This window comes from Columba livia, chromosome 4 (genome assembly GCF_036013475.1).
Source record: "Columba livia isolate bColLiv1 breed racing homer chromosome 4, bColLiv1.pat.W.v2, whole genome shotgun sequence".
In the NCBI taxonomy this organism is placed as follows: Eukaryota; Metazoa; Chordata; class Aves; order Columbiformes; family Columbidae; genus Columba; species Columba livia.
In genome coordinates, this window is record NC_088605.1 from 526514 (window position 1) to 551884 (window position 25371).

The following is a 25371-nucleotide window of genomic DNA, read 5'->3' on the forward strand; positions in this document are numbered from 1 at the left end:
TTGCCGCAAGGGCAGGAGCCCGGGGGGCTGTGGGGAGCCCGGGGGGCTGTGTGGCTCAGGCAAGAGGTGACAGTGCTGTCCCCAGCACAGGCGCTGCACTCCGCAGTCACCACTGTCCTTCCCCGGCTCGGAGGGCAGAGACGGGGCTGTGAGTGGGGGTGCCCGGCAGCCCCCATGCTGCAGAGGCCACTTTTTATTAGCAGGAAGCAATAAGTTACTGGGGTGCAGGGCAGGGGGCTCAGGCGTCCAGGGCAGCGATCACGGCTTGGGTGAAGTCCTGGGACGTGGCGTAGCCCCCCATGTCGGCCGTGCGCACCTGCAAGGAGACGGGAGGTGAGGGGGGTCCCCGCAGCGCTGGGGCTGTTGCTCTCTGAGGCTCGGGAGGGTCCCCAGGGTCCCTGTGCCCCGGGAGCGGGGACGCTGCGCAGCGGGTCTGCCCACGGCAGGGAGGGGGCACTCCCTGAGCTGCTGCTCCCCGCCTGGGCCCGGCCTGGGCGTCCCATCCTCCCCCTGACTCCCATTTATCTGCTTTAATGTACCGTCCATCGCATTCAACATTTTCTTTGAGACTAAAACTTGCTCTTGGAGCCCGTGCCCAAACTGTCTCCCGGCAAATCACAGATCTAAGCGTTTCACTGGTCACATCTACCACTGCGCAGTAAAAAACGCACCATAATGCTGTAAGAGCTACCAGCGGATTCAAACTGCAAAGGATCTGCAGGTGAAGCTTATGTTGGCCCAGAGTTATGTACAAGCTCAGGAAAGCAACACCACAGGATTAACTGCAACAGTGCAGCCTAAACTTTGGTCTTAAAATGCTGCTGTTAGTAAGAGTTAGATGAACAATACCTCAAGCAGTTAATTGTTGAGCAAGCAGCTGGAGAACTGTCTCGACACTCCTAAGAGTAATACGGGTGTTCATACCCACGGCAACTGCATCTGCTGCCCGCGGGGAAGGGGAGTGCAGAATCACAGACGGTTTGGGCTGAGGGGACCTCCCCCGTCCCCCTGCCATGCCAGGGACATCTTCACCAGCTCAGGGTGCTCAGACCCCGTCCAGCCTGGCCTGGGATGTCTCAGGGATGGTTCATCCACCACCTCTCTGGGAACCTGCCCAGGCTCTCACCACCCTCAGGGGAAAAAACTTCCCTACCTCTATCTAGTCTGAATCTCCCTCCTTTAGTCTAAAACCATCACCCTTGCCCTGTCACAACAGGCCCTGCTCAAAAGTCTGTCCCCACCTTTCCTGTGGGCCCCTTCTAAGCACTGAAAGGCGCACTAAGGTGTCCTGGAGCTTCTCCTCCCCAGCTGAACTCCCCCGGGCTCCGGTTAAAGCTGCAGGTTCCTGGCGGGCTCAGGGCTCACCCCGGGCCGGAGGGGACGGGGAGGGGCTGCGGCGCTGCGGGCAGGGCCGGGCGGGGCCTGTGCTCGCTGCCCGCTGGCTCCTGGCACCGGCCGCCCCACAAGCTGCCCTTGTCCCCTCCCCGGGGGTTTGGGGACAGCATGTGGACACGGGTGGAGGGAACTGCTGGACCCTTTAATTGGGGGGGGAGGGTTTGGTCCTAGGCCCCATAGTGGGGGTGCAGGTTGTCAATCACAGACTTCACGAAGTCAGAGGTGGTGGAGTAACCGCCCAAGTCCCGCGTCCGCACCTAAAAAGCCAACACAGGGAAGGGGAGAAACGGGAGAAACGTGATTGTGAACCAAGTGAAATGATCGTGAGAAGGGAGAGGACAGGACAGGAGAGGAGAGGAGAGGAGCTTCCCTCTAGGCACCCTAACCCTGCCATAGCCCCAGCGGGGACACAGCTGCCGCTGTCCCCAGCCCTGCCAGACCGTCCCTAACCTGCCGGGCAGCAGGAGCGGTGCAAAGGGCTCGGAGCTGGAAGCGGGGGTGGCTGGTGAGCTGGGACACGCGTGTCCCTCGGGCGCGCAGAGCCGCTCGCTGCCACCAGCACACACAGCGGCTGACACACGGCACACCCGCCCAACACTCACTTTTCCGACTTTGATCACCTTCTTCACCGCGTCCGCGATCAGATTGGAGTGAAACTCCAGGCTGGTGGGAGGAAAGGAGTGCGGTCAGTCCCTGCGCCAGCCCCCGCGGTTCCCCCCCCGCCAATGGCACCTACTTGAGGTGCCGCAGCATGTTGGAGGCCGAGAGCAGCATGGCGGTGGGGTTGGCGATGTTCCTGCCCACAGCCTGCGCGAAGGGGTGCCGGGCGCCCTGCGGAGGGAACCCACGGTGACGGGCCCTGCCCTGGCCCCAGCAGCCCCCCACCCGGGGACGGCAGCCCCAGGGACCCCGGGCCCTCACCATCTCGAAGACAGCATACTCGGCGCTGTAGCTCTCCCCAGGCACCACGCCCGCGCCGCCCACCAAACCGGCTGCCAGGTTGTCGATGATGTTGCCATAGAGGTTCGGCATGACCAGGACGTCGAACTGGTAGGGGTTCTGCACCAGCTGCAGGGGAAATGGGGACGTGAGGGGACACAAACCTGGGAACAGCCCCGAACTGCACCCACGGGACAGCGGGACAGGGAGCCCGGCTGCAACACCCAGGAACCACAGAGCAACGCCCGGCAGATGAGCCACAGGTGTGCCCGGGAGGCCGAGCTCAGATCTGGGAACAATTTCTTCCCCAAAGGGCTGTGGGGCATTGGAACAGGCTGCCCAGGGCAGTGCTGGAGTCACCAGCCCTGGAGGGCTGGACAGACGGACATGAGGTTCTCAGGACACGGGGCAGGGACAGGGTGGGGTGTGGTTGGACTCCATGAGCTTTAGGGGCTTATCCAACGTCAATAATTCTGTGATTCTGTGGATCGAACCGCGTCACCTCCCGTCCCGCAGAGCAGGGAGGCGGCTGCTCTCCTGTGCAAGGAGCAAACAGGGCGGACCTGCCGGGCCGCCGGCAGCAGCCGTTGGCGTTTCACACCCGAGGGTTCGGCTCAGCAGCAGGAGCGGCAGCGCGGCCCCGGGGCAGGGGACCGGGCTCCTCACCTGCATGCAGCAGTTGTCGATGATCATGGTCTCGAATTTGATCTTGGGGTACAGTTCTGCCACTTCCTCGCAGCACTGCAGGAACAGCCCGTCGCCCAGTTTCCTGCGAGAGGAGCAGCACGCTGAAGGCTGCGCGGGACAGGAGTGACACCGGCACAGCAGCGGGATCCCGCAGCACGGGCGTCCCGCCGCAGCGGCGCGGGGAAGGCGGGTGACCCCAGCGCAGCCCAACCACCGCGCGCCCGCGGCGCTGGAACCAGGGCCCGGGGAGTGCCGGGGGAGCAGCTCCCAGCGCCAGAGCCGGTCCCATCCCAGCTGGTGGTGCCGGGACACAGCTCTGGGGCCTCGTGCTGGAGACCAGATCGTGAGAGGAAAACCCGCGGTTCGCAGGGCCAGCCCGGCACCAAAGCTGAGAGCAACGAGGTGACAAGAGGGGACAGCAGCAGGGCGCACAGTGCCCACACGCGCTCCACGGCACTCACATGATGTTGGCTTTGTGCACGGCCGTCACCTTGGAGCGGCCCTTCTTGGTGGCGAAGTCGAAGGCGAACTTGGCGATGCGCTGCGACTTGGCGCGGGTGATGATCTTCAGGCACTCGATGACGCCCTTGGCGCTCTGGAGAGAACGGGGAGCGTGAGCAGCCACGGCACAGCCTGCACAGCCCTCACACCACGCACCCACAGCCTGTGCACCCCACAGCCTGCACAGCCCTCACACCACGCACCCACACACCCCACAGCCTGCACAGCCCTCACACCACACACCCACAGCCTGTGCACCCCACACACCATGCATCCCACACCCTGCACAGCCCACACACCCCACAGCCTGTGCACCCCACACCCCACACCCTGCACAGCCCACACCCCCCACAGCCTGTGCATCCCACACCCTGCACAGCCCACATGCCACACACCCCACAGCCTGTGCACCCCACACCCCATGCACCCCACAGCCTGTACACCCCACACCCTGTGCACCCCACAGCCTGTGCACCCCACAGCCTGTGCACCCCACAGCCTGCACAGCCCACACGCCACGCACCCCACAGCCTGTGCACCCCACAGCCTGCACAGCCCTCACACCACACACCCCACAGCCTGTGCACCCCACACCCCATGCACCCCACAGCCTGTGCACCCCACACCCCATGCACCCCCCAGCCCGTGCCCAGCTCGCCAGCCCACATGGCACCGGCAGCCCCGGCGCTGCCGCAGACACGGGCAGTCTTTGCCTGACACCGGTCACCCCATCCAGAGGTTCCACGTCCCTTTTTGCCGGTGTGACCCCAGCTGCTGCCCGCCCCCTCGCTGGCTCTGTGTTCACACCCCCGACACCCTCCCAGCGCCATCGCTGTCAGCCGGTCGTCACCGCTGCTCCCGCTGTGCTGAGCGGCTGCGCACAGCCAGCAGGACGTGTCCCGGCAGCGAGCGAAGCCGCGCGTCCTGGGCAGAGCCCCCATCCCGCGGCGACCCCGAGCCCGCACCTCGTGCTCCAGGGAGCTGTACTCCCCCTCCGTCTGCTCGCGGATGATGACGAGGTCCAGGTTGTTGTGGCGCGTCTGGTAGCCCGGCAGGCTCTTCACGTGCACCACGTTGGCGAACAAGTCCAGCTTGCGCCTGCGAGAGACACAGCGGCAGCGCTTCAGCAACAGCTGCTTCTGCGGCAGCGACTGTCCCCTGGAGTGCTGGGGACACTGAACAGCTCCCACCTCCTGACACCTCCCCACAGCTGTCTGTCTGTCTGCCCATCCATTCATCCGTCCATCCATCCATCCATCCATCCATCCATTCATCCGTCCATCCATCCATTCATCCGTCCATCCATCCATCCATCCGTCCATCCATCCATCCATCCATCCATTCATCCGTCCATCCATCCATTCATCCGTCCATTCATCCATCCATCCATCCATCCGTCCATCCATCCATCCATCCGTCCGCCCACCGTCCCCCTCAGGCACCCCGAGCCAGCCACACCTGGTCACACACTTCCAACAACCCCGGTCCAGTCCAGCCAGCCGGGCTCTGCAGGACCTGGGGACACACGGTCACCCTCCACAGAGGCGGCTCGCGCCAGTCGCTCCGGACCCTCTGCCTCCCCGTGACGAGCCGCTGTCCCGGCGCTGCACCCCTCTGCTGGCGGCAGACCCCCAACCACGGCCGGTTCCCCGCGCGGGTCGGGACGGGGCTCACCTGAGCCGCATGTCGTAGGACGCCAGCTCGCCCTTGAACTCCATGGGCGTGTGGATCTTCCCTGCGGGACAGGGCAGAGCAGTGAGCACAGGGCACGCAGCGCGCTGACAGCTGCGGGGGACATCGCCCGGGGACAGCGCGGGTCGGGGCGGCTTCAGGAGAACCCCAGCCAGGGGGGACGCGGGTCCCACTACCAGGGACCCTCACGGGTCCTTTCATTGCCGGGGCCGTACAAGAGCTCGTTTCAAATGCAGAAGCTGGATAAAACCTCCGCTTTGATAAGCTCAGTAAAGCGAGTGCTGCTAGTTTGCTTCTTAGCTTAAAAACAATGTCAGTGGCCTCAAGTTGCGCCAGGGGAGGTTGAGGTTGGATGTGGGAACAATTTCTTCCCCAAAGGGCTGTGGGGCATTGAACAGGCTGCCCAGGGCAGTGCTGGAGTCACCAGCCCTGGAGGGCTGGACAGACGGACAGGAGGTTCTCAGGACAGGGGGCAGGGACAGGGTGGGGAACAGCTGAACTTGGTCATCCCGAGGGGCTTTTCCAACCAAGACAATTCAGTGATTCTGTGCTCCCTCCTCCCGCCCCCAACCACAGGAATTCCCGCCCACTGCCAGCAGCCCCCGAGCCGGACCACGGCCCCCGAGCTGGACCGCGGCCCCCGAGCTGGACCGTGGCCCCCGAGCTGGACCGTGGCCCCCGAGCTGGACCGCGGCCCCCGCAGGCTCCTCACCGATCAGCGCGACTTTGCTCTCCTTCATGGAGTCGACCACCTCGTCCAGCTTCTCCTCGGATGCCATGTTCTGCACCTCGCTCAGGTGGTGCTCGTCAAACACCACGGGCACGCTGGCAGCCTGGCGGGCACAGCCACAGCCGCGTCACCGCACAGCCGGGTCACCGCACGGCCGTGTCACCGCACAGCCGTGTCACCGCACGGCCCCGCGGGGCCCCGCGGCGCAGGGGCTGCGGGCGGGACTGGGAGCACCGGGACAGGACGCCCCAAAGCAGCCCGGGGAGAGGAGCAGCCCGGGCCAGGGTCACCCCGGTTCCAGCTGGACAAGGACGTTTGTGTCACCTCCAGCACGCCCTGTCCTTACTGTAAGTATCGATTCAGCTGCATAATCGATATCACAGCAGCCACCCCCCTTTGCTGCCTTGACGTGACAGAACACGTGTGTCAGAGGACAGAGCCATTAACTGCCAACCCCCACGTTCTGACATCGCTGCCGGGGGGACAGACGGGCACGAAGGGCTCTGGACAGCTGGACGCTGCCAGCCCTGCGGCCACATTCCCGATGGCAGTGGCGAGGCCGGGCTGTGTCCTCGTCACCAGCTCCACAGCACCGGCTGCCGCCTCACGGAGGAAACGGACGTGGGGGCGACGGCGCCAGGACAGCGTCCAGCCCGGGACGTTTCCCGAGGCTGCCGCTCCAGCCGGACCCGCGTGTGGCAGCGGGGAGACCCTGGCTCTGCACGGCCGGCTCCTGCTGCACCGGAGCAGCCGGACAGCCCGGCCCGGGGGCTCGCGGACACCACCCCGTCCCCGTCCCCGTCCCCCAGGGCTGTTACCTTGAACACCTCCTTGACAGCGTGCATGAGCTCGGGGCCCACGCCGTCCCCGGGCAGCATCGTCACCTGGAACGCGCCCTCAGGCCTGGCGCCTTCCGCCTGCCGGGGAGGAGCAGAGTCAGAGCGGGCGGGCACGGGGCAGCGGGGCAGCGGGGCAGCGGGGCAGCGGGGCAGGGGGACAGCGGGACAGGGGGACAGCGGGACAGGGGGACAGCGGGACAGGGGGACAGCGGGACAGGGGGACAGCGGGACAGGGGGACAGCGGGGCAGCGGGGCAGCGGGGCAGCGGGGCAGCGGGACAGCGGGGCAGCGGGACAGCGGGGCAGCGGGGCAGCGGGGCAGCGGGGCAGCGGGACCCCGCACGCGGAGCGCGGCTGTGGGACACGCAGCTCCACCGCAGCGCCGGCGGGGAGCCGGAGCGCCAGGACTCCTGCTGTCGCAGCGCCCGCGCAGCACTGGCACCGCCGGCAAACCAAAGCCTCCCCCCACGCGAGGCCTCCAGGTGGCACCTCTCCCTCCTTACTAAACTCTCCTGTGTCCACTCCGCCCTCAGATCCCCCGGCACCCCTGCGCACTCTCTCCTCCCTCCCGCACCCACAGCGTCTCACTGGTTTTGCTGAGCTGCTTTTTCTTTCAGTCCTGAGCACAAAATCAGTCTCAAGGATAATTCTTGAGACGCCCCGCACACGAGCCCGCCCCCAGCGCGCCCCGCCTGCGCCCGCCGCAGCTGCCTGGTTTACACCAGCTACCAATAATCGCCCTTCTTCAGCCAGTAATTCCCTTACAGAGCTGAGCTCCCGGCACGGGGCTTCACAGAAACACCTCGGGGACTAAACAGTCACACTTAACGATTTAATCAGATAACAAACCAAGGAAACGAGCAGCGACACAACGCAACAAATGTGTCAGCGGCATAAAGTATGAAGCACAGGGCAATGGTGAACGTGGAAAGGCAAAATTAAAGAGTGTGAAAAGAAAGGAGGAGATTTTCTTTGCTTTTGGTTCCAGTGTCGCGGAGCACACAGCCAGAGGAGCAAGCTCTGGGCGGGGAACCTCACCCACCGCCCCGCAACCGCGCCCACGCAGCGGCAGAGATGCGCAGAGGAACCGCGGCGCGGGGTCCAAGGGACGCGCTCGGCGCTGCGCGTCCCCACAGCGTCTCAGACACGAAACGCGCCCCCAGCGGGAGGGGCGCGCGCCGCCCCGGCCCCATGAGCGGGACCGACCTCAGTTCTCCGGCGGGGCTGTTTCTGCCACCCTCGGTCCCGCAGAAACCAGCTCCTGTCTCCCTCGCAGCTCTGATCCGCCCACAGAGCCCGAATAACGCTGAGCGGCTGCTCTCCCACGCTATCCCCTGTGGTATTTTACGATAGCGGCTACAGGCGGGCACAGTAAAGTCAGGGCCAGACAGCAAGGGCCGGATCAAAGGGTGCCCAGCACGGCACTGACGCCGCTCTGGCCGCGGGTTCTCACGCAAGCACTCGCGCTCCCGACGCGGCGGCAGCGCCCGCAGGGAGCGAGGCCGCAGCTCGGGCTGCCGAGGCGGGGGCGCCGCGGGGGCGGGCGCGGGCACACGGCGCCGGGCGGCGAGCAGACCCGCCCCTGCGCGCCAGCGGCCGAACGGCCCCGCGGGAACCGTCCCGCGTGTCCCGGCGGTGACGGGCCCGGACGGTGCGAGCTCCGGCTGCAGCGCCCCGCAGCCCCCGCCGCGGCCCGCCCGGGCTCAGCCCCCCGCGCCCCTCGCTGCCCCGCGGCGGGTCCCGCTCTCACCTTGGGCCGGGGCACCTGCCGGAGGGCGGCGGACACGCACAGGCCGCGCCACGGCCGCAGGCTCTGGGCGCGCAGGAGACCCTGGCGGGCAGCAGGACGGTGAGACACGGGGAACCCCGAGCCCCGACCCCCAGCCCGGGCTGAGCCCCAAGTCTGAGCTCAACCACCCCCCCGCTCCCCTCGGCCCAACCCAGCCCCTCCCCCCGGGCCCCGTCCCGGGCTGACCCCCAATCCCACCCGACACCCCCATCCAGACCGGCCGCTCTCCCCCACCCAGTCCGACCCACCTCCCCTGCCCGGCCCTCCGGACCGACAGCCGCCCCGGAGGACGCGCCGCCCCGCACCCCGGCCCCGTTCCCCGCGTCCCCCCGGTCCTCACCCCCGTCACCATCCGCCCCACGCTCAGCGCCGCCATCTCGCCGCCCCAGCATGCACCGCGCCTGCGCACCGGCCAGGGCACGCGCGGAGGGGCGGGGCCAGCCCTGCGGCGCCCCCTGGCGGGCGGGCGGGAGCACCTCACTCCCCGAGACCCCCTAGGGAGGCGCCCGGGGACCCCCAAGGGGAAACCCGGGGATCCCCCTTCCAGGCCCCGTAACGCAAGAGCCCTGTGTCCCCCGTGAACGCCCCACAGCTCCCCCTAGACCTGCCTGGAGCTGGTGGCTCCAGGAGCCCCCCACTCCCAAACCGGGGTGCTGAGGAGGCTGGGGTGGCAGGGGGTGCTGAGCAGAGCGGGAGCCATTCCCAGCAGGAGCCAAACAGCGAGCTCTCCTCTTTATTGAACAAGAAGGGGGGAGGGCATCCGGCGAGAGGGCGGGGGTCCCTCTGTCCCCAGGGGTGGGGGCTGCGCAGGCAGGGGGGCCGTGCTGCACAGGACACGGACACACGTGGGTCACACCGTCCCCACCCCAACACGGACATGCGCTGCACGGGGGCCGGAGCGCCCCGGAGCGCAGGGAGCGGGAAGCGGGGCAGGGCCCCCGCCCGGCGCTCACTTCTTGAGGAGCTGCGCCCGGGCCCGGTTCAGCTTCTCGGCCACGGTGGCCTCGGCGCCGGCGCCGCACTTGGACAGGACGAAATTCATCTCGGCCTCGTTCTTGTGCTCGATGGCGGCGTCGGCCGCCTGCTCCAGGTCCCTGCGGCACAGCGGGAGCTGGCGGTGGGGACAGGGCGGGCAGGAGGGGGCACAGGGTCCCCAGCCACCATTCCACCCACACTGGGGCTATGGGCGCCCCGTGCACCCCCCCAGCTGCAGAGGACGATGCTCAATGTGGCCCCCAGCACCAACCCCTGCTCCCGGGGATCTCACCCCACCCGGCTCCCCCAGAGCCCCCCGAGCCCCCAGCCCCGCTGCACAAGGACCCCGCTGCTCCCAGGGGCTCGGACCCCACCCCACAGCCCCCACATCCCCCCAACTCACCCCACCAGGACAAAGGCCTTGACGCGCTGCTCGGGGGTGACCCGGGGGGCGTATTTCTTGGCCTCGTACCGGTTGTGGTGCTTCACCGCGATCTCCACAAAGGGCTGGAGGGGACAGGGGGCAGGGGCAGCTCTCCTGGTCCCAAAGCTCCAGCCTTCACCCCACAGCCCCCCCAGGCAGGAAAACCCTTACCAGGTACCCAATGGGCGACTTCTTGCTCTTGGAGAACTTCTCCATCTCCTCCCAGTCCCCGCGGGTGGCCAAGGCGCTGATCTTCAGCCACCAGTACCTGGGGACGCAGGTCACGCCGGGTCGAGTCATTTTGGTTGGAAAAGCCCCTCAAGATCATGGAGTCCAACCACACCCCACCCTGTCCCTGCCCCATGTCCTGAGAACCTCATGTCCGTCTGTCCAGCCCTCCAGGGCTGGTGACTCCAGCACTGCCCTGGGCAGCCTGTTCCAATGCCCCACAGCCCTTTGGGGAAGAAATTGTTCCCACATCCAACCTCAACCTCCCCTGGCGCAACTTGAGGCCGTTTCCTCTGCTCCTGGCGCTTGTTCCTGGGGAGCAGAGCCCGACCCCCCTGGCTCCAAGCTCCTTTCAGGCAGTTCAGAGATCAGAAGGTCTCCCCTCAGCTCCTGTTCTCCAGCTGAACCCCCCGGTCCCTCAGCCGCTCCATCACACTTGTGCTCCAGCCCCTCACCAGCTCCGTTCCCTTCTCTCCACTCGCTCCAGCACCTCAAGCCGTTTCTTGGCGTGAGGGGCCCAGAACTGCCCCAGGATTGGCGGTTTGGCCTCCCCAGGTCCCAGCACAGGGACGGTCACTGCCCTGGGCCTGCTGGCCACACCAGTGCTGGTACCAGCCAGGATGCTGGTGGCCTCTTGGCCACCTGGGCACACGCTGGCTCATGTTCAGACACTGTCACCAACACCCCCAGGGCCTTTTCCGCCGGGCACTTTGCAGCCACTCTTAGGCTGGATATCAGGAAACATTCTTTCCCAGAAGGGGCTGCTGGCACTGGAACAGGCTGCCCGGGGCAGCGCGGATTCCCCAGCCCTGGAGGTGTCTCCAAGATGTGCAGATGAGGCTCTCAGGGACTTGGGTTAGTGCTCAATTTAAGTTGCGGTTGGACTCAATGATCTTAAGGGTCTTTTCCAACCAAAACAATTCGGAGATTCTTCCCCAGCTGCAGTGTTCATGGGGGTGTTGTAACCCCAGCACAGGACCCGGCCCTTGGCCTTGGTGACCCTCAGACAATTGGCCTCAGCCCATCGATCCAGCGGGTCCAGATCCCCCGTATGGCCACCCCACCCTCCAGCAATCAACACCCCTTGAGCTGCCGGTTCCCCGGTGCCCCAGCGCGGTTCCTGCCCGGGCTGAGCCCCCGGGACTGACCTCTTGTCGGGGATCTTGAACTCGCGGTACAGCTGCTCCGCACGCTTGTGGTGCCCGTCCAGGATGAGGTTGGTGACGGTGTCGTGCAGCGACAGGTCCAGGTAGGGCTTGTCCAGGTCCTCCTGGAGGTGACGCTGGAGCCGCAGCAGCTTGATCTGCTCCTCCGTGGCCTGGGGAGCAGAACGCCGGGCTGAGCGTCCCTGTCCCTGGCAGGCACCCGCGGTGGCCCAGCCCCGGCCCCGTGGCGATGCCCCAGCCCCGTGGCGATGCCCCGGCCCCGTCCCTGTGGCGATGCCCCAGCCCCGTGGCGATGGCCCAGCCCCGGCCCCGTGGCGATGCCCCGTCCCTGTGGCGATGGCCCAGCCCCGGCCCCGTGGCGATGCCCCACGATCCTCGCCGGCCGCGCTCACCTTGGCAGCAAACTCATTCTTGGCCTTGTAGTACTCGTCCACGGCGTTCTGCAGAGCGCCCACCCGGCCCTCGAGGCGCTGGGGAGAGAACAGGCGCAGCTCAGCCCCTCCAGCGCGGGGGTCGCGCTGTGGCGTGACCGCCTTGAACTGCCCCCCATCCTCTGCAAAACAACGGACCCGGTAGCGGTGTATGCTATGCCTTAAACATCTGCTTTTTGCCATTTTGGGCAGGAAAAGACAGGTGGCTGTGGAGGCAGACACCCCATCTTTTCTCTTTCAAGGTCTCTGTGCAACGAAGGCATACATGTTTAAGATAAAGACAAATAACAGTGCTGCTGTCAAGGCCTCGGTCCTAATTGAGATGATCGAGATGGGTCACCTAGCAGACAATCAACCACCAGGAGAAATCACCAACCAGCAGCTGCCCCAGCGGACAAAACGACCCACGTCTGTCGCCACTGCGACCGCACCCCTGGTTTTAACACCAACCTTCCTGGTCAGCACGACAAGCGAGTGGAGGGACGGGAGCCCCCTCCCCGGCCCCGCGCCAAACGGGCCGGGCCACGGAACCCCCTCGCCTGGGACACCCTGCAGTCGCCTGCCCTGCGGCTTGTGTGCGCGGTGGTTTTGTCTCGGTGTGGTCGTGTGTGTGTCGTGCGGCACTGACCGAGCTTCCGCACCCACCACAAGCTGGAGAAATGGAATGGGGAGCTCCTGCCTTTCGTCTGACAACCTATCTCTCCTTTTCCTCTGTCTCTTTCTAACTATTCTGGGCACAGAAGAGAAGCATCTTGCGAGGTTTGTTGTTAAAGTCTTGCTAAGTTTTTATGATATAGTTACAAACTTTTGCCGAGCCGCTATTTGCCATAATCCCACTGAGTGGTGTCCAGTAAAGTCGTGATTTAACTGAACCTCTCAGATGACTGTTGTCACTCTGTGTCACTGCACAGAGTGCTCCAAAATGAACCTTTGCCCTCAGCCCCATGGAGCCGGGATGGGACAAGGGGACGGGACGCGGGGACGGGACGCGGGGACGGGGCAGCACCCCAGAGCCCCTGGGGGACAGGAGGGGTGGCCGGTGCCCACACAGAGCCACGGCCAAGACCCGCAGGGGTCTGTGCTGATGCCCAGCGACTGGGGCCTGGGTGGGATCCTGACCCCCCCGCGCCAGCCCGGAGCCCCCCAGCCCGTCCCCCCCAGCACAGACCTTCTCGGCGTAGCTGGAGTGGACGTGGAAGTTGCCGAGCTCCTGGTGGTTGTCGTCCTGGTTGTACAGGTCCTTCAGCGTCTCCCGCTCCTGGTGCTTGCAGAACTGGGGAGCAGTGGGGGGTCAGGGGGCGAGGCGGGGGCGTGGGGGGGTCAGGAAGGTGTCACCGCAGGGACAGCCCCCACCTGGCGGTACAGGCTCAGGGCCACCGGCTGGTTCTGCAGCGTCATGAAGAAGGTGCCGCGGTTCAGCTCGTTCTTCAGGTGCAGCACCACGGTGTAGACTGGGGCAGAGAGCAGTTGGGGAGGGACGCGGAGACCCTGCCCACCCCCCATGGCCACCCCAGGGAGTTGCAGCCCCACAGGGACCAACAGCTCCCCTCCCCTCATCCCCCTCCAAACCCCCCCAAGGGAGGCTTGCTGCCCAGAGGCCGACCAGCCCCCAGCCCCCTCACCCAGGTCGGTGTCCCCGCTCTCGATGGCCTTGCTGAGGGCCAGCTTGCTCCGCTTCATCTTCAGCAGCAGCGGGACCTGCTCCCCGGAGCGCGGTTCGTACTCCAGCAGCTGCGGGGGGGCTGTCAGCGCGTGGCCACCACGTCCCACGCCCCCGGTCACCCCATGACCCCCGTCACCCCATCCCCCCGACCTTGATGGCCAGCTCCGTCCTGCCGCAGTCGTACGCCCGGGCGGCGATCTCGGAGTAGGAGATGCCCGGCGTGTCGCCCAGCTTCTGGTTGATGGCCTGGGCCACCTCCTCGTCGGACTTGTCCTTCTGCTGCACCTGGGGGGACAAACGGGAGGTCCGAGTGTGTCCCCAGAGGGGCAGAGCCCCGCTGAAGCCCCCTTACCTTGTAGCAGGCCCAGTGGGCCAGGATGCGGCTGACGCCCTGGATCTCCGAGAGGCGCAGGTACTCGCAGATGCGGATGGCCAGCGGGTAGAGGCGCCGCAGGACCAGCCTGGGGACACGGGGGACAGCGGTGTGGGGACGGGGGGCTGAGCGGCTCCCCCGGCCTCGTGGGGGGTCTGAGCCTGCGCAGCCCCTGGCCAGGGGGACGGGGACAGCGGGGATGGCACAGCAGTGCGGGTGGACGCTGCCCCAGCCTGGACGGGGCTGTGCTGACTCTCACCTGTCCAGCAGCACCTCGATGGTGAGACGCTTGTATCTGGGGGACAGTCAAGGGCCATCTCAGAATCGTATTAGAGAATCATTTTGGTTGGAAAAGCCCCTCAAGATCATGGAGTCCAACCACACCCCACCCTGTCCCTGCCCCCTGTCCTGAGAACCTCATGTCCGTCTGTCCAGCCCTCCAGGGCTGGTGACTCCAGCACTGCCCTGGGCAGCCTGTTCAATGCCCCACAGCCCTTTGGGGAAGAAATTGTTCCCACATCCAACCTCAACCTCCCCTGGCGCAACTTGAGGCCGTTTCCTCTGCTCCTGGCGCTTGTTCCTGGGGAGCAGAGCCCGACCCCCCTGGCTCCAAGCTCCTTTCAGGCAGTTCAGAGATCAGAAGGTCTCCCCTCAGCTCCTGTTCTCCAGTGAACCCCCCAGGTCCCTCAGCCGCTCCATCACACTTGTGCTCCAGCCCCTCACCAGCTCCGTTCCCTTCTCTCCACTCGCTCCAGCACCTCAAGCCCTTTCATTGTGCGAGGGGCTCAGAACTGCCCCAGGATTGGCGGTTTGGCCTCCCCAGTGCCCGGTAGCCCCTGTCTCACTGCACCTGCGAGGTGGCCAGCCCGGCAGGACCAGTGGCCCCACACAGAAGCCCCGGCCCACCCTGCGCAGGGATGGCGGATACTGGGTGAAGGTGAGCGGGATGCCGATCTGGTAGTCGCGGACGGCGTTGAGCACCCGCAGGTCCTGGCACATGCGCACGAAGCCGTCGGGGGGGAACTTGTCGAGGAAGCATTTCCCGAAGGAGGCGGCCTGGGGGGCGCAGGCTGGCCGTGAGGACCCCTGCCCGGGGACAGCCCTCCGGCCCCGCCGGCCCCCGCTCACCCTCAGCAGCGATTTCTGGGTCTCGGGCTCGTGCTCGTAGCTGGCCGCCTCGATGCACTGGCTCACGGCCTCCGGGAGCAGCTTCTGGTCCTTGATCTCCCGCAGGTACTCGTCCGCCTTCTGGCTCTCCTTCTGCGGGGGGCACGGCCGTGGGGCAGCCCCAGCAGCCCGGGGAGCCCCCGCCCCAGCAGGGACGTCCGGGATCGGCCCCCCCGGCACAGCAGGGCGATGCTGGCAGCGCTCTGCAGCAGAGTCCCCGCCCGTACCTCGTACTCCTTCTGCGCCTCCAGCAGCAGAGCCCCCGGCGCCATGGAGGCGATGCGGAAGATCTCCTGGCTGGCTTCTGCGGGACGGGGGGAAAACACCGAGAGGCTGCCACCTGCCCCGGCTGTGACCCGCTCCTCACTGTCCCCACACAGCTCGGGACCCTGGGCAGCCCCTGCCAGCACTGTCCTTCGGTGCCCAACGATGGGCAGCTCAGGGTGGCTCCTCCAGCCCTGGGGACCGCAGCCCCCGTAAACACTGACCCAAGGGGACGGGGACGGGGCTGCTGTGGGGACAGCTCTGCTCGGGACACACGATGGTGGCAGCAGCGCGGGAGGTGAGGAACCGCTGTGTCGAGCTGTGCCCGGCCTCAGCGTGCCCTGGGGGGTCTGGCAGCACTGGGGGGCTCTGGCAGCACTGGGGGGTGCTCAGCCTGCAAGACCCTGCTCTGGGCACGGGGGCTCGGCAGAGCTGGCACAGGAGGGGACCAGCCCCAGCGCGGCGCTGGGGACGGAGGAGCCCAGGGCCAGGTGGTTGCTGGGGGTCTCAGCACCCGCAGTGCCCTGAGAGGGCTGCGCTGCCTGCCCGGCGTGGGGGTCCCGCTCGGCATCGCCCCCCGGCCCCGTCTCACCTGGGATCTCGTGCAGGAACTCGTGGGAGGAGCGGGACAGGATCCGCACCCCGTCCAGCTCAGGCACCAGGAACGAGTCCTCGTCCAGGACAAAGCTGCGCTGCTGCTAAGGGCTGGGAGAGCAGCTGTGGCACGGCACAGACAGACAGACAGACAGACAGAGCCCACAGAGGCCAGCCCCTGGCAGGGCCAGGAACCCCCACCCCGGCAGCCCCCACCCGTGGGGACCAGGGCTGGAGCCCGGCGGGGCCAGCGCTCTCCGGCACGGGGCTTCAGTGGCCACCGGCACCGGCAGCTGAGGGGGAGCAGGATCCCCCTCCGGGAAGGGGCAGGGGCCAGGGGTGACAGGAGGGGTTGGGGGTGAGAGGTGGGGGCTGAGGGGTGACAGGAGGGGGTTTGGTGCTGGGGATGGGACAGGGACATCATGGCACAGCTGCAGAGGAGAGGAACAGGTTCAGCCTCCTCTGACCATCCTGGGGGCCACGGGTGCTCCTGGAGCCCCCTCACCCGTGGTGGCCCAGGAGGGCCTGGGGGGGCCACAGGTGGGTCTGGCCGTGTGGAACGAGCACCCAAAGGATACCGGATGCACTCCGCGGAGTTCCCCACCACCATGAGCTGCCGCTCCCAGGCCAGCACCACGGCGCGCTGCCGGCTGCGGGGACGCAGGCACCTGCGGGAGCCCCGGCTGAGCCCCGGCCCCTCGCAGCCCCCGCGCCGGGACGCCACCGGGTCCCGCTCGTCGCGGGGCACAGCCACTGCCACGGCTCGGGCTACCAGAGGAGCTGGGGGGGCACAGCCAGGGGCCACTCACCAAACCATCTGCCGGGGTGGGGATCGGATGCTGCAGTTGAACTCGCAGATCTTCTCCTGCAGAGGGACAGAGAGAGAGCTGGGCCGGGGGACGTGGTGCAGGGGCAAGCGGCACCGCATGGGCACCGGGGACATGTGCCGGGGACAAGTGGCACAGCCCCAGCTGTAGCGCGAGCACCGGGGATGCTGCACCCTGAGCGGGTCCCGCGGGAGCAGCGGCCCTGTCACAGCTCTGGGGACAGCCCGGGACGCGGCTGACACAGCCCAGGGGCGAGCATGGGGTGCGAGCACCGCACCGAGCGCGAGACGCGTTCCTGCTGCACAGAGAGCGAGGAGCTGCTTGTGGAGTCACAGCTGGTTTGGGTTGGAGGGACCTTCCCACCCCCAGTGCCCCCCCTGCCATGACGGGACATCTTCAGCAGCTCAGGGTGCTCAGAGCCCCGTCCAGCCTGGCCTGGGATGGTTCATCCACCATGTCTCTGGGTTCCTGCCCAGGCTCTCACCGCCCTCAGGGGCAACTGAGACCCAACAAGTGAACGAAGGTGAAAGGAAAACCATAGAATCACTAAATCCTGGGCTCAGGGACCGCAGGGATCGCCTGGTCCAACCTTTCATGGCACAAGCCCGGTCTAGACAAGCCGGCCCAGCCCTGCCCAGCTGGATCCTAAAAGTGCCCAGTGCCGGGGAACCAGCCCTGCCCTGGGGAGATTCCAGCGACCGGCTGTTCTCACCGGGAGCAATTTCCCCCTGGTCTCCCATCAAATCTCCCCAGGAGCCACCGGTACCCACGGCCCCTCGGCTCCTCCACGGGACTCCGGTACAAGGGGCGTCTCACCTGCGTCGGAGCCGCCTCTGGCTCCGGGACGCGGGACGAGCTTTGCCGAGCCGCCTGCTCTCGGGGTGGGGGAGGCACCAGCCCCTCGCCAGCACCAGCCCCACAACGCAGGGGAACCCGCAGCCGAGCGGCCGCGCCAGCCGCGGTGACACGGCTGAGCCTGCCTGGGAAACGGCACCGGGACCAGCGCGCTTGGGCACGGACATAACAGAACTGCGACCAGCGGGGAAATGTAATTAGCGGTGGGATGTTAATCTGGAGGGAGTTTGGACTGAGAGGGAGGTGCCAAACCAGCAAAATGGTGGGTCCAGAAGTACAAGAAGTGGGGAGTCCGGTATAAAATCAGGCGAGGACGGAAGAGGGGGATCTCCCGAGGGTAGGACCTGCGGGCCTGGGTCCACGGGGACCCCCAGGGAACCCGCACGGACACCCCACCGGCCGGGTGACACCGCAGCGCTGTGGAGACAACAGGGGACACTGACCTTCAGCGTGGCCAGCCCCATCCAGAGGTAGCCGGTGTCGGTGAAGAGCGCCAGGCAGCGGTGGTTGAAGGACACGGCCAGCTGCAGGTAGGCGCCGGCGGAGGGGCTCAGCCCGGGGGGGGTCTGCGATGGGGACGGGGACAGGGTTACACCTGGGGACATGCTCTGGGGACAGGGGATGTGACACCCCAGGGGAAGGGCCTGAGGATGGGGAGAGCGGGGGTGTCACATCCCGCCCTGCACCTGGTTAGCGCTCAGCCCTTTGTCCCCAGCCAGGACGGGGACAGATGTACCTGGTGTACACCCTGCCCACGGGACAGCGGGGACAGGACCTGCCGGTGAGAGCTGGGGGACACTCATGGGACACCGGGCGGGGGAGGGACCTGTCAGTGAGTGCTCAGGGCTGGAAAGCATTTTATGGGACACTGATGACAAGAGAGGGACCTGCCAGTGGGTGTTTGGGGCTGAAGAGCACCCATGGGACACTGGGGACAGGAGAAGGACCCGCCAGCAGGTGCTGGGGGCAGCAGAGCACCCCATGGGACATTTGGGACACAAGGACCTCACATCAGGTGCTGGAGAGCACTCATGGGACAGTGGGGACAGTGGAGGGGACAGGGGAGGGACACCCCGCGGGTCACTCACCACCACGGAGCAGGAGGTGTTGTCCAGCAGGTAGAGGTCCTGCCCCACCGCCAGCAGCACCATGGTCACCCTGTCCTGGGACAGCACGGCCCAGCACGACGGTGGCTTCTGCAGACCTGCCGGGCACCAGCGTCACCCCCTGCGCCGGCCGGCGGCGGGGACAGCAGGGGGGACACGCACCGGGGACCTCGGGCATCCTGCGCAGCTTCAGGTCGTCGATGTTGGTGGCCAGGGAGAAGCGGTGGGCGCCGGTGAGGATGGCCACGCCGGTGCCGTACTCGGTGTGGAAAACCTTCGCCTCCAGCACGTGGTTCTGCAGCACCTCCTGTGCCGTGGGGAGAAAGCAGGGCTGGGGGGCTCAGTACTGCACTGCTGCCACCGCTCGGGGACAACGCCCCGGGGAAGGCGAGCCAGCCCTGCGCTGTGGTGCTGGTGGAGACACAGCCCAATGGACTCGATTCTGTGGTGACAGGGGATCGTCCTGGCCCCAGGGGCCACGGGGACAGCTGCCAGCTCACAGTCAGAGAACTGCTTTGGTTGGAAAGGCCCCTCAAGATCATGGAGTCCAACCACACCCCACCCTGTCCCTGCCCCCTGTCCTGAGAACCTCATGTCCGTCTGTCCAGCCCTCCAGGGCTGGTGACTCCAGCACTGCCCTGGGCAGCCTGTTCCAATGCCCCACAGCCCTTTGGGGAAGAAATTGTTCCCACATCCAACCTCAACCTCCCCTGGGCAACTTGAGGCCGTTTCCTCTGCTCCTGGCGCTTGTTCCTGGGGAGCAGAGCCTGACCCCCCTGGCTCCAAGCTCCTTTCAGGCAGTTCAGAGATCAGAAGGTCTCCCCTCAGCTCCTGTTCTCCAGCTGAACCCCCCAGGTCCCTCAGCCGCTCCATCACACTTGTGCTCCAGCCCCTCACCAGCTCCGTTCCCTTCTCTCCACTCGCTCCAGCACCTCAAGGGCTTTCTTGGCATGAGGGGCCCAGAACTGACCCCCGGATTCGGGGTTTGGCTCATCCACCCCCCAGGGCCGCAGCCCGGTGCGGGAGCGCTTGGGGAGGCCCCGCAGCGCTCGGTTCCCCATCCCAAGCCCAACCCGCGCACCCCAGTCCCGTCCCACTCACGTTGCCCATGCTGAAGTGGCGCTTGAACTCGCAGAAGAGGTTGTAGATGAGGACGGTGCCGTCCTCCTGGATGCACAGCAGGTCCTCGCTGGCGGTCCAGCCCAGCTGCACCAGCTGCCCGCTCTTCCACTGCGGTGGGACACGCCTGAGCGCGCTGGGGGCCGCTCGACGGCCGCCCAGCCCCAGAGATGCCCCTCCAGGGCCGTGCATGAAGCCCACGGCCACAGCTGGGTGTCTGGAGGTGCAACAGCCCTGGCTGCCCCAGCTCGGCAGCTCACAGCAGCTGTCCCCGTCCCTGACGTCCCCACTGCCCTGTGCCCACCCAGCGGGGAAGGGACAAGGCTCCTGGGCCACCAACACTGCGGGGACCGTCCCCAGCCCGTTCCCCTTCCTTGGGCTGGGCAGCCCCCTTCTCCCTGCAGCTCCCCCACCTCCGAGCTGCTGCCAGGGCTGCGGGAGCTGCACGGAGCCACTGCCCGGGGAGCTCAGGGTGCCGAGGGCACGCGGCAGCACCCGCTGCCCCGCGGGGACCAGAGGGACGGTGAGTGGCACGGGCAGAGGTGGCCGCGGTCACACAGCCCAGCGATTCACCCCGCGGTGCCACAGCGCCTGCAGTGCCACCGGCGACCCCGGCCCCTGCCCACGGGTTTATCGGTGCAAGGGGCAGAGAGGGGACAGCCGGACCGCGCCGAGCTCCCCGCACGCCGCAAACCCCGAGCACCGCGGCGCAGCGAAGCCGCTCACCGGGACGGCGGCCAGGAGCAGCCCCGAGGCCGAGTAGATCTCCAGCAGCGGGCGGGCGCCGGGGGACTTCTCCCTGCGGGCGCTGTTCTTCAGCAGGGCTGGGGGCGGGGAGGGACAGCCTGAGCCGCTGTCACCGCCGGGGCTCCGGGACGGCCCCTGGCCGGGGGTCCTGCCCCAGTGTGGGGTCCCGGGGACCAGCCCCACCTATGGGCCCCCCGTACGGGGCGGCCGCCACCAGGCAGTCCCGCAGGTCCTCCCGCAGCCCCCACTCCATGGCGTACAGCTCCACCTTCCTGCGGGGACAGACGGGCGGACAGGGGACAGACAGACGAACAGAGGGACGCGGAGCTGCAGACAGTGCGTACCCCCCAGCCAGCCCCAGGACCCATGGTCGCCCCGGGACCCCCTGTTTAGCCCTGGGGGACCCACGCCCAGCGCCAGGACGCCCAGTCCAGCCCCAGGACCCCCCCGGCAGCCCCCTCATCCAGTCCCCAGACCGCCCGTCGTGCCCCAGGACCCCCCGTCCTGCCCCCGCACCCCCTGCCCAGCCCCACGACCCACGGCTGCCCCTGCACCTCCTCGCCCGGCCCCAGGACCCCCGTCCGGCCCCGGGACCCCCCCGGCGCCCGGTTCTGCCCCAGGATCCCCGTGCAGCCCCGGGGTCCATGGCCGGCCCCGAGCAGCCCCGCCCAGCCCCGGGCCCCCTCACCGGTAGAAGGCCTCTTCGCCCAGCGGGTTCCAGTTGGCCGTGTAACAGTCCATGGTGCCGGTGCCGGGCGGACCGGGCGCTGCCGGCAGCACCGCCGCTGCCCAGTCCCTGCCCGCGCTTCCGCCCGGCCCGCCCCGCCCCGCCGCGACACCGCCCCGGCCGCCGCCATCTTCAGTGAGGGCACGGGGAGACGGGGAAGGGAACCGCCGCCATCTTCAGTGAGGGCACGGGGAGACGGGGAAGGGAACCGCCGCCATCTTCAGTGAGGGCACGGGGAGAAGGGGAAGGGAACCGCCGCCATCTTCAGTGAGGGCACGGGGAGACGGGGAAGGGAACCGCCGCCATCTTCAGTGAGGGCACGGGGAGAAGGGGAAAGGGAACCACCGCCATCTTCAGTGAGGGCACGGGGAGACGGGGAAGGGAACTACCGCCATCTTCAGGGAGGGGACGGGGAGAAGGGGAAAGGGAACCGCCGCCATCTTCAGTGAGGGCACGGGGAGACGGGGAAGGGAACCGCCGCCATCTTCAGTGAGGGCACGGGGAGAAGGGGAAGGGAACCGCCGCCATCTTCAGTGAGGGCACGGGGAGACGGGGAAGGGAACCGCCGCCATCTTCAGTGAGGGCACGGGGAGAAGGGGAAAGGGAACCACCGCCATCTTCAGTGAGGGCACGGGGAGACGGGGAAGGGAACTACCGCCATCTTCAGGGAGGGGACGGGGAGAAGGGGAAAGGGAACCACCGCCATCTTCAGTGAGGGCACGGGGAGACGGGGAAGGGAACCGCCGCCATCTTCAGTGAGGGCACGGGGAGACGGGGAAGGGAACCGCCGCCATCTTCAGTGAGGGCACGAGGAGACGGGGAAGGGAACTACCGCCATCTTCAGGGAGGGGACGGGGAGAAGGGGAAAGGGAACCACCGCCATCTTCAGTGAGGGCACGGCTGCTCGGCGCCGCCGCCACATTAAGTGAGGGCACGGCCGCCCGCCGGCTTCTAGGCCCCGTGGTGCCTTGTACCCGGGTGTCCCCTGTTCCCGCGGTGTCCCCTACCGCCACCCCTGGGTGAATCCCCAGCACCCCGAGTGTCCCTGGACCCCCCTGTCCCCTGCACGGGGGTCCTCCTAGGATGCCACTGTCCCCCGAAGTGTCCCCTGTGCCCCAGGGGTCACCTGTTCCCGTGGTGTCCCCAGGGCTGGCTCTGGGACAGCTGCGGTGGCAGAGCGGGCACTGCCGCCCCGGCAGGCGCTGTCCCTGCGCCCTGCGGGGTCGTTGGCAGCCCCGGGGACAGGGCTGCGGGCACAGGTGGCGGCACAGGCACACGCGCGTGCAAACCCGCAGGCACGGCCACGCGCACGCAGCGCTGCCGCACGTGCGCACACACGCACCCCACGCGGCTTTCCCGCAGGTCTCGATTTATTTCTCAGTGCTAAAAAACTAGAAAAGGCGTCAGCAGAGGTCTCGGCAGCCTGGCGGGGCGGCTCCCGGCCCCCGCTGCCGACGCCGGGCGGGCGCCGCGGCGCTGGCTGGCTGCCGGGGTCGGGGACGCCGGGGCGGTGTGCGGTGTGCTGGAGTTGGAGAGCAGCGGCTGTGTCTGGTGCGCGGGGTCAGGGACGCCGTGGCGGTGCCGGGGTTGCGGTGCCGTGGTCGCGTGCCGCGGCAGTCCCTAGCGCGGCGGGTCCGCGGTGCTGCCGGACAGGTCGCAGCGGTAGCGGAAGATCTGGATGCAGAGCAGGTCACCGAGCGGCGAGAGGCCGGTGACCCCCACCTTCCTGAAGCCGTGGCTCTCGTAGAGCCGCTGGGCCGCCACCTGCACCATGGACGTGGACAGCACCACGGCGCTGTAGCCCCGCTCCTGGGCGAAGCGCAGCACCTGCCTGCACAGCGCCTTGGACACGCCGCGGCCGCGGTAGTCCTTGCTGACCGACATCCGCAGCAGCTCCAGGGCCGCCCCTCGGTCGGCCGGGTTCTGCGGCTGCGCCACGGCCACTGTGCCCACCACAGCCCCGCCGGCCTCCGCCACCCAGAAGCAGGAGTCGGGCGCCCGCATGTAGCTGCCCTCGACGTCGCAGAGGTCGGTGCTCAGCGCGTTCTGCACGTAGGCAGTGCAGACGGAGCACACCATGGGCCAGGCGGCCGCCATCACCAGCGCCACGGCCGCCAGCCCCAGCAGCCAGGAGCCAGTGGCCGCGCGCACCGCGGCGAACAGCACCAGCAGCACCAGCTGCGCCCGCGCCGAGCGCAGCAGGAACCGGTAGGCGGCCGGCACGTGCTCCAGGATCCCACGGGCAAAGAGGCTCCGCACGGCCTCATAGTCCTGGTCGCGGTACTGCCGGATGCGGAAGGACGCCATGGGCGGCTGGCACCTGCGGCGCGGGGCTGTCAGCACAGGGACCCCCCGGCACCACCAGCTCCCGTCACCGGGGCGGCACAGCGGCGGGAATCGCTGCCCCAGCAGTGTGCAGGCGCCCTCGGCTCCCCGTGGCTGGGCACCAGCCTGCACCCCGCTGCCAAAATTACCCTTTTCTCACCCCAAATCACCAGCCTGGCCTGGGGTGAGCACCTGGACCCCCAGCCCCCCATGGGGTTCCTGCCCCAACCCTCCTCATTCCCCGTGGGGACCCCCCAGAGACACCCGTGTCACCCCAGTTCCCCTGCTGGGAACAGCCCCATGGGGTGTCCGTGCAGGTGGGTGACACAGGCTGGGGGCCCCATCCCCCCCGGCTGGGACCTGGGAGATTCACCCCCCAGCCCCCAGGAGCGGGTTCAGAGGACACCCCGGAGCGGGGAGCGGGGTCTGGGGGGCACAGAGGGAAGCCCAGGAGGATCTGGGGGTGCCTGTCTCCCCGTTCCCCGAGCAGCCCCGGCACTCACCGCGGCTCCGAGTGGGCGGCAGGACTGGGCAGCCGTCCGTGTCCCGTCCTTTGCCCCGCGGCGCCGTGATGGGAGCGGGGCAAAGGGACACGCTCAAGGGACACGGGCGGGGTGGATGGGGCTGCTCGGGACCGGCCGGGGGGTTGTGCCCCTGCAGGGGGGGCTCAGCCACCCCCGGCGCGGAGACCCGGGGGGACATCTCCCCTTGCCCTGGGGAGGGGGCCCCGAGCTGTCGAAAAGCCCGGGGGGGGGGTGAAGGGGAGCGTGGCCTCAGCCCCCGCGCCGACATCCCCCACCTTGGCAGCGTTCCCGTGCCCCCCCCACCTGCTGCTCCCGGCTCCGCCGCTGCTCCAACCGGGACCGCGGCTGTGCCGCTCGTCCGGCTGAAAACGGGGGGGGTCCCTTGCCAAACCCTGGGGGTCCGACAACCCCCCCGGCACGGCGCGGGGACCCTTCGCTTCCCGCAGCCCCGGCGCTGGCGTGTGCCGGCAGAGAGATGCCGGTCCGGTCCAGCCCGGCACCCTGCGGCCCTTCGCGGGGGGGCTCGCCCAGCTTTTTTTCGGGGGGGGTGACAGCACTGGGGTCGTAGCCCCGGCTCGGCCCTTACCCCGGCTGGCGGCGGCTCCGAGGAAGCGGCGAGCGCAGGCGCTGCTGGGGAAGTGCTGCCGCCTCCGCCGGGACGCTGCCATCGCCCCGGCTGCTGCCACCGCCCCGGCTGCCATCGCCCCGGTTGCTGCCATCGCCCCGGCTGCTGCCATCGCCCCGGCTGCTGCCACCGCCCCGGCTGCTGCCATCGCCCCGGCTGCTGCCACCGCCCCGGCTGCTGCCATCGCCCCGGCTGCTGCCATCGCCCCGGCTGCTGCCACCGCCCCGGCTGCTGCCATCGCCCCGGCTGCTGCCACCGCCCCGGCTGCCATCGCCCCGGCTACTGCCACCACCCCGGCTGCTGCCATCGCCCCGGCTACTGCCACCACCCCGGTTGCTGCCACCGCCCCGGCTGCTGCCATTGCCCTGGCCGCTGCCACCGCCCCGGGGTCACCTCAGCCTTGGGGAGGACTCGCGTGGGAATGGGGACACAGGCAGTGGTGGGCATGGGCTCTCCCGGGACCCCCATCACTGCCAAATCGGGGAGATGCTTTGGCGCTAGACCCCATCAACGGGGGGAACTTCTAGGGGGAGGGCTCCCTCCATCCCGCACTCTCCTTTTGGGGGGTCCCAGCCCCACCAGGGACTTTGCCCGGCCTCACCAGCCAACTCACCTTTTATCCCCTGAGCAAAGGTCCAAGTGGGGTGGGACACGAGGAGC

General features: G+C 68.0%; 3 protein-coding genes across 6 annotated transcripts; all 3 read right to left on the reverse strand.

The window, feature by feature from the left end:
• Window positions 1-153: 153 nt before the first annotated feature.
• Window positions 154-9025, reverse strand: IDH3B (isocitrate dehydrogenase (NAD(+)) 3 non-catalytic subunit beta). 2 transcript variants are annotated; one of them, XM_065060114.1, is made up of 13 exons: window positions 8912-9025; window positions 8533-8613; window positions 6763-6861; window positions 5927-6047; window positions 5197-5257; window positions 4488-4620; window positions 3483-3616; window positions 3001-3103; window positions 2317-2463; window positions 2132-2226; window positions 1998-2058; window positions 1242-1652; window positions 154-316 (listed from the first exon to the last, which is right to left on the reverse strand). In XM_065060114.1, exons 1-12 carry the CDS (start codon window positions 8945-8947, stop codon window positions 1563-1565), a joined length of 1161 nt encoding a protein of 386 aa, XP_064916186.1. In that variant the 5' UTR covers window positions 8948-9025; the 3' UTR covers window positions 154-316; window positions 1242-1562. The 2 variants fall into 2 exon arrangements, with proteins under 2 accessions (XP_064916186.1, XP_064916187.1); XM_065060115.1 differs by lacking the exon at window positions 1242-1652.
• Window positions 9026-9290: 265 nt separating this feature from the next.
• On the reverse strand, window positions 9291-21355 carry VPS16 (VPS16 core subunit of CORVET and HOPS complexes). The gene is made up of 24 exons (XM_065060112.1): window positions 21199-21355; window positions 20694-20782; window positions 20490-20587; window positions 19746-19874; window positions 18807-18951; window positions 18627-18742; window positions 17982-18104; window positions 16666-16721; window positions 16435-16524; window positions 15855-15949; window positions 15226-15302; window positions 14960-15091; window positions 14760-14887; window positions 14091-14126; window positions 13811-13919; window positions 13609-13743; window positions 13418-13526; window positions 13149-13246; window positions 12964-13068; window positions 11757-11834; window positions 11347-11516; window positions 10142-10238; window positions 9950-10053; window positions 9291-9665 (listed from the first exon to the last, which is right to left on the reverse strand). Exons 1-24 carry the CDS (start codon window positions 21249-21251, stop codon window positions 9521-9523), a joined length of 2517 nt encoding a protein of 838 aa, XP_064916184.1. The 5' UTR covers window positions 21252-21355; the 3' UTR covers window positions 9291-9520.
• Window positions 21356-22589: 1234 nt separating this feature from the next.
• On the reverse strand, window positions 22590-24866 carry LOC110365702 (N-acetyltransferase 8-like). Of its 3 annotated transcripts, none has more exons than XM_065060116.1 (2): window positions 24673-24866; window positions 22590-23557 (listed from the first exon to the last, which is right to left on the reverse strand). In XM_065060116.1, exon 2 carries the CDS (start codon window positions 23542-23544, stop codon window positions 22858-22860), a length of 687 nt encoding a protein of 228 aa, XP_064916188.1. In that variant the 5' UTR covers window positions 23545-23557; window positions 24673-24866; the 3' UTR covers window positions 22590-22857. The 3 variants fall into 3 exon arrangements, with proteins under 3 accessions (XP_064916188.1, XP_064916189.1, XP_021155894.2); XM_065060117.1 differs by lacking the exon at window positions 24673-24866 and adding an exon at window positions 24390-24666; XM_021300219.2 differs by lacking the exon at window positions 24673-24866 and adding an exon at window positions 24066-24666.
• Window positions 24867-25371: the final 505 nt, after the last annotated feature.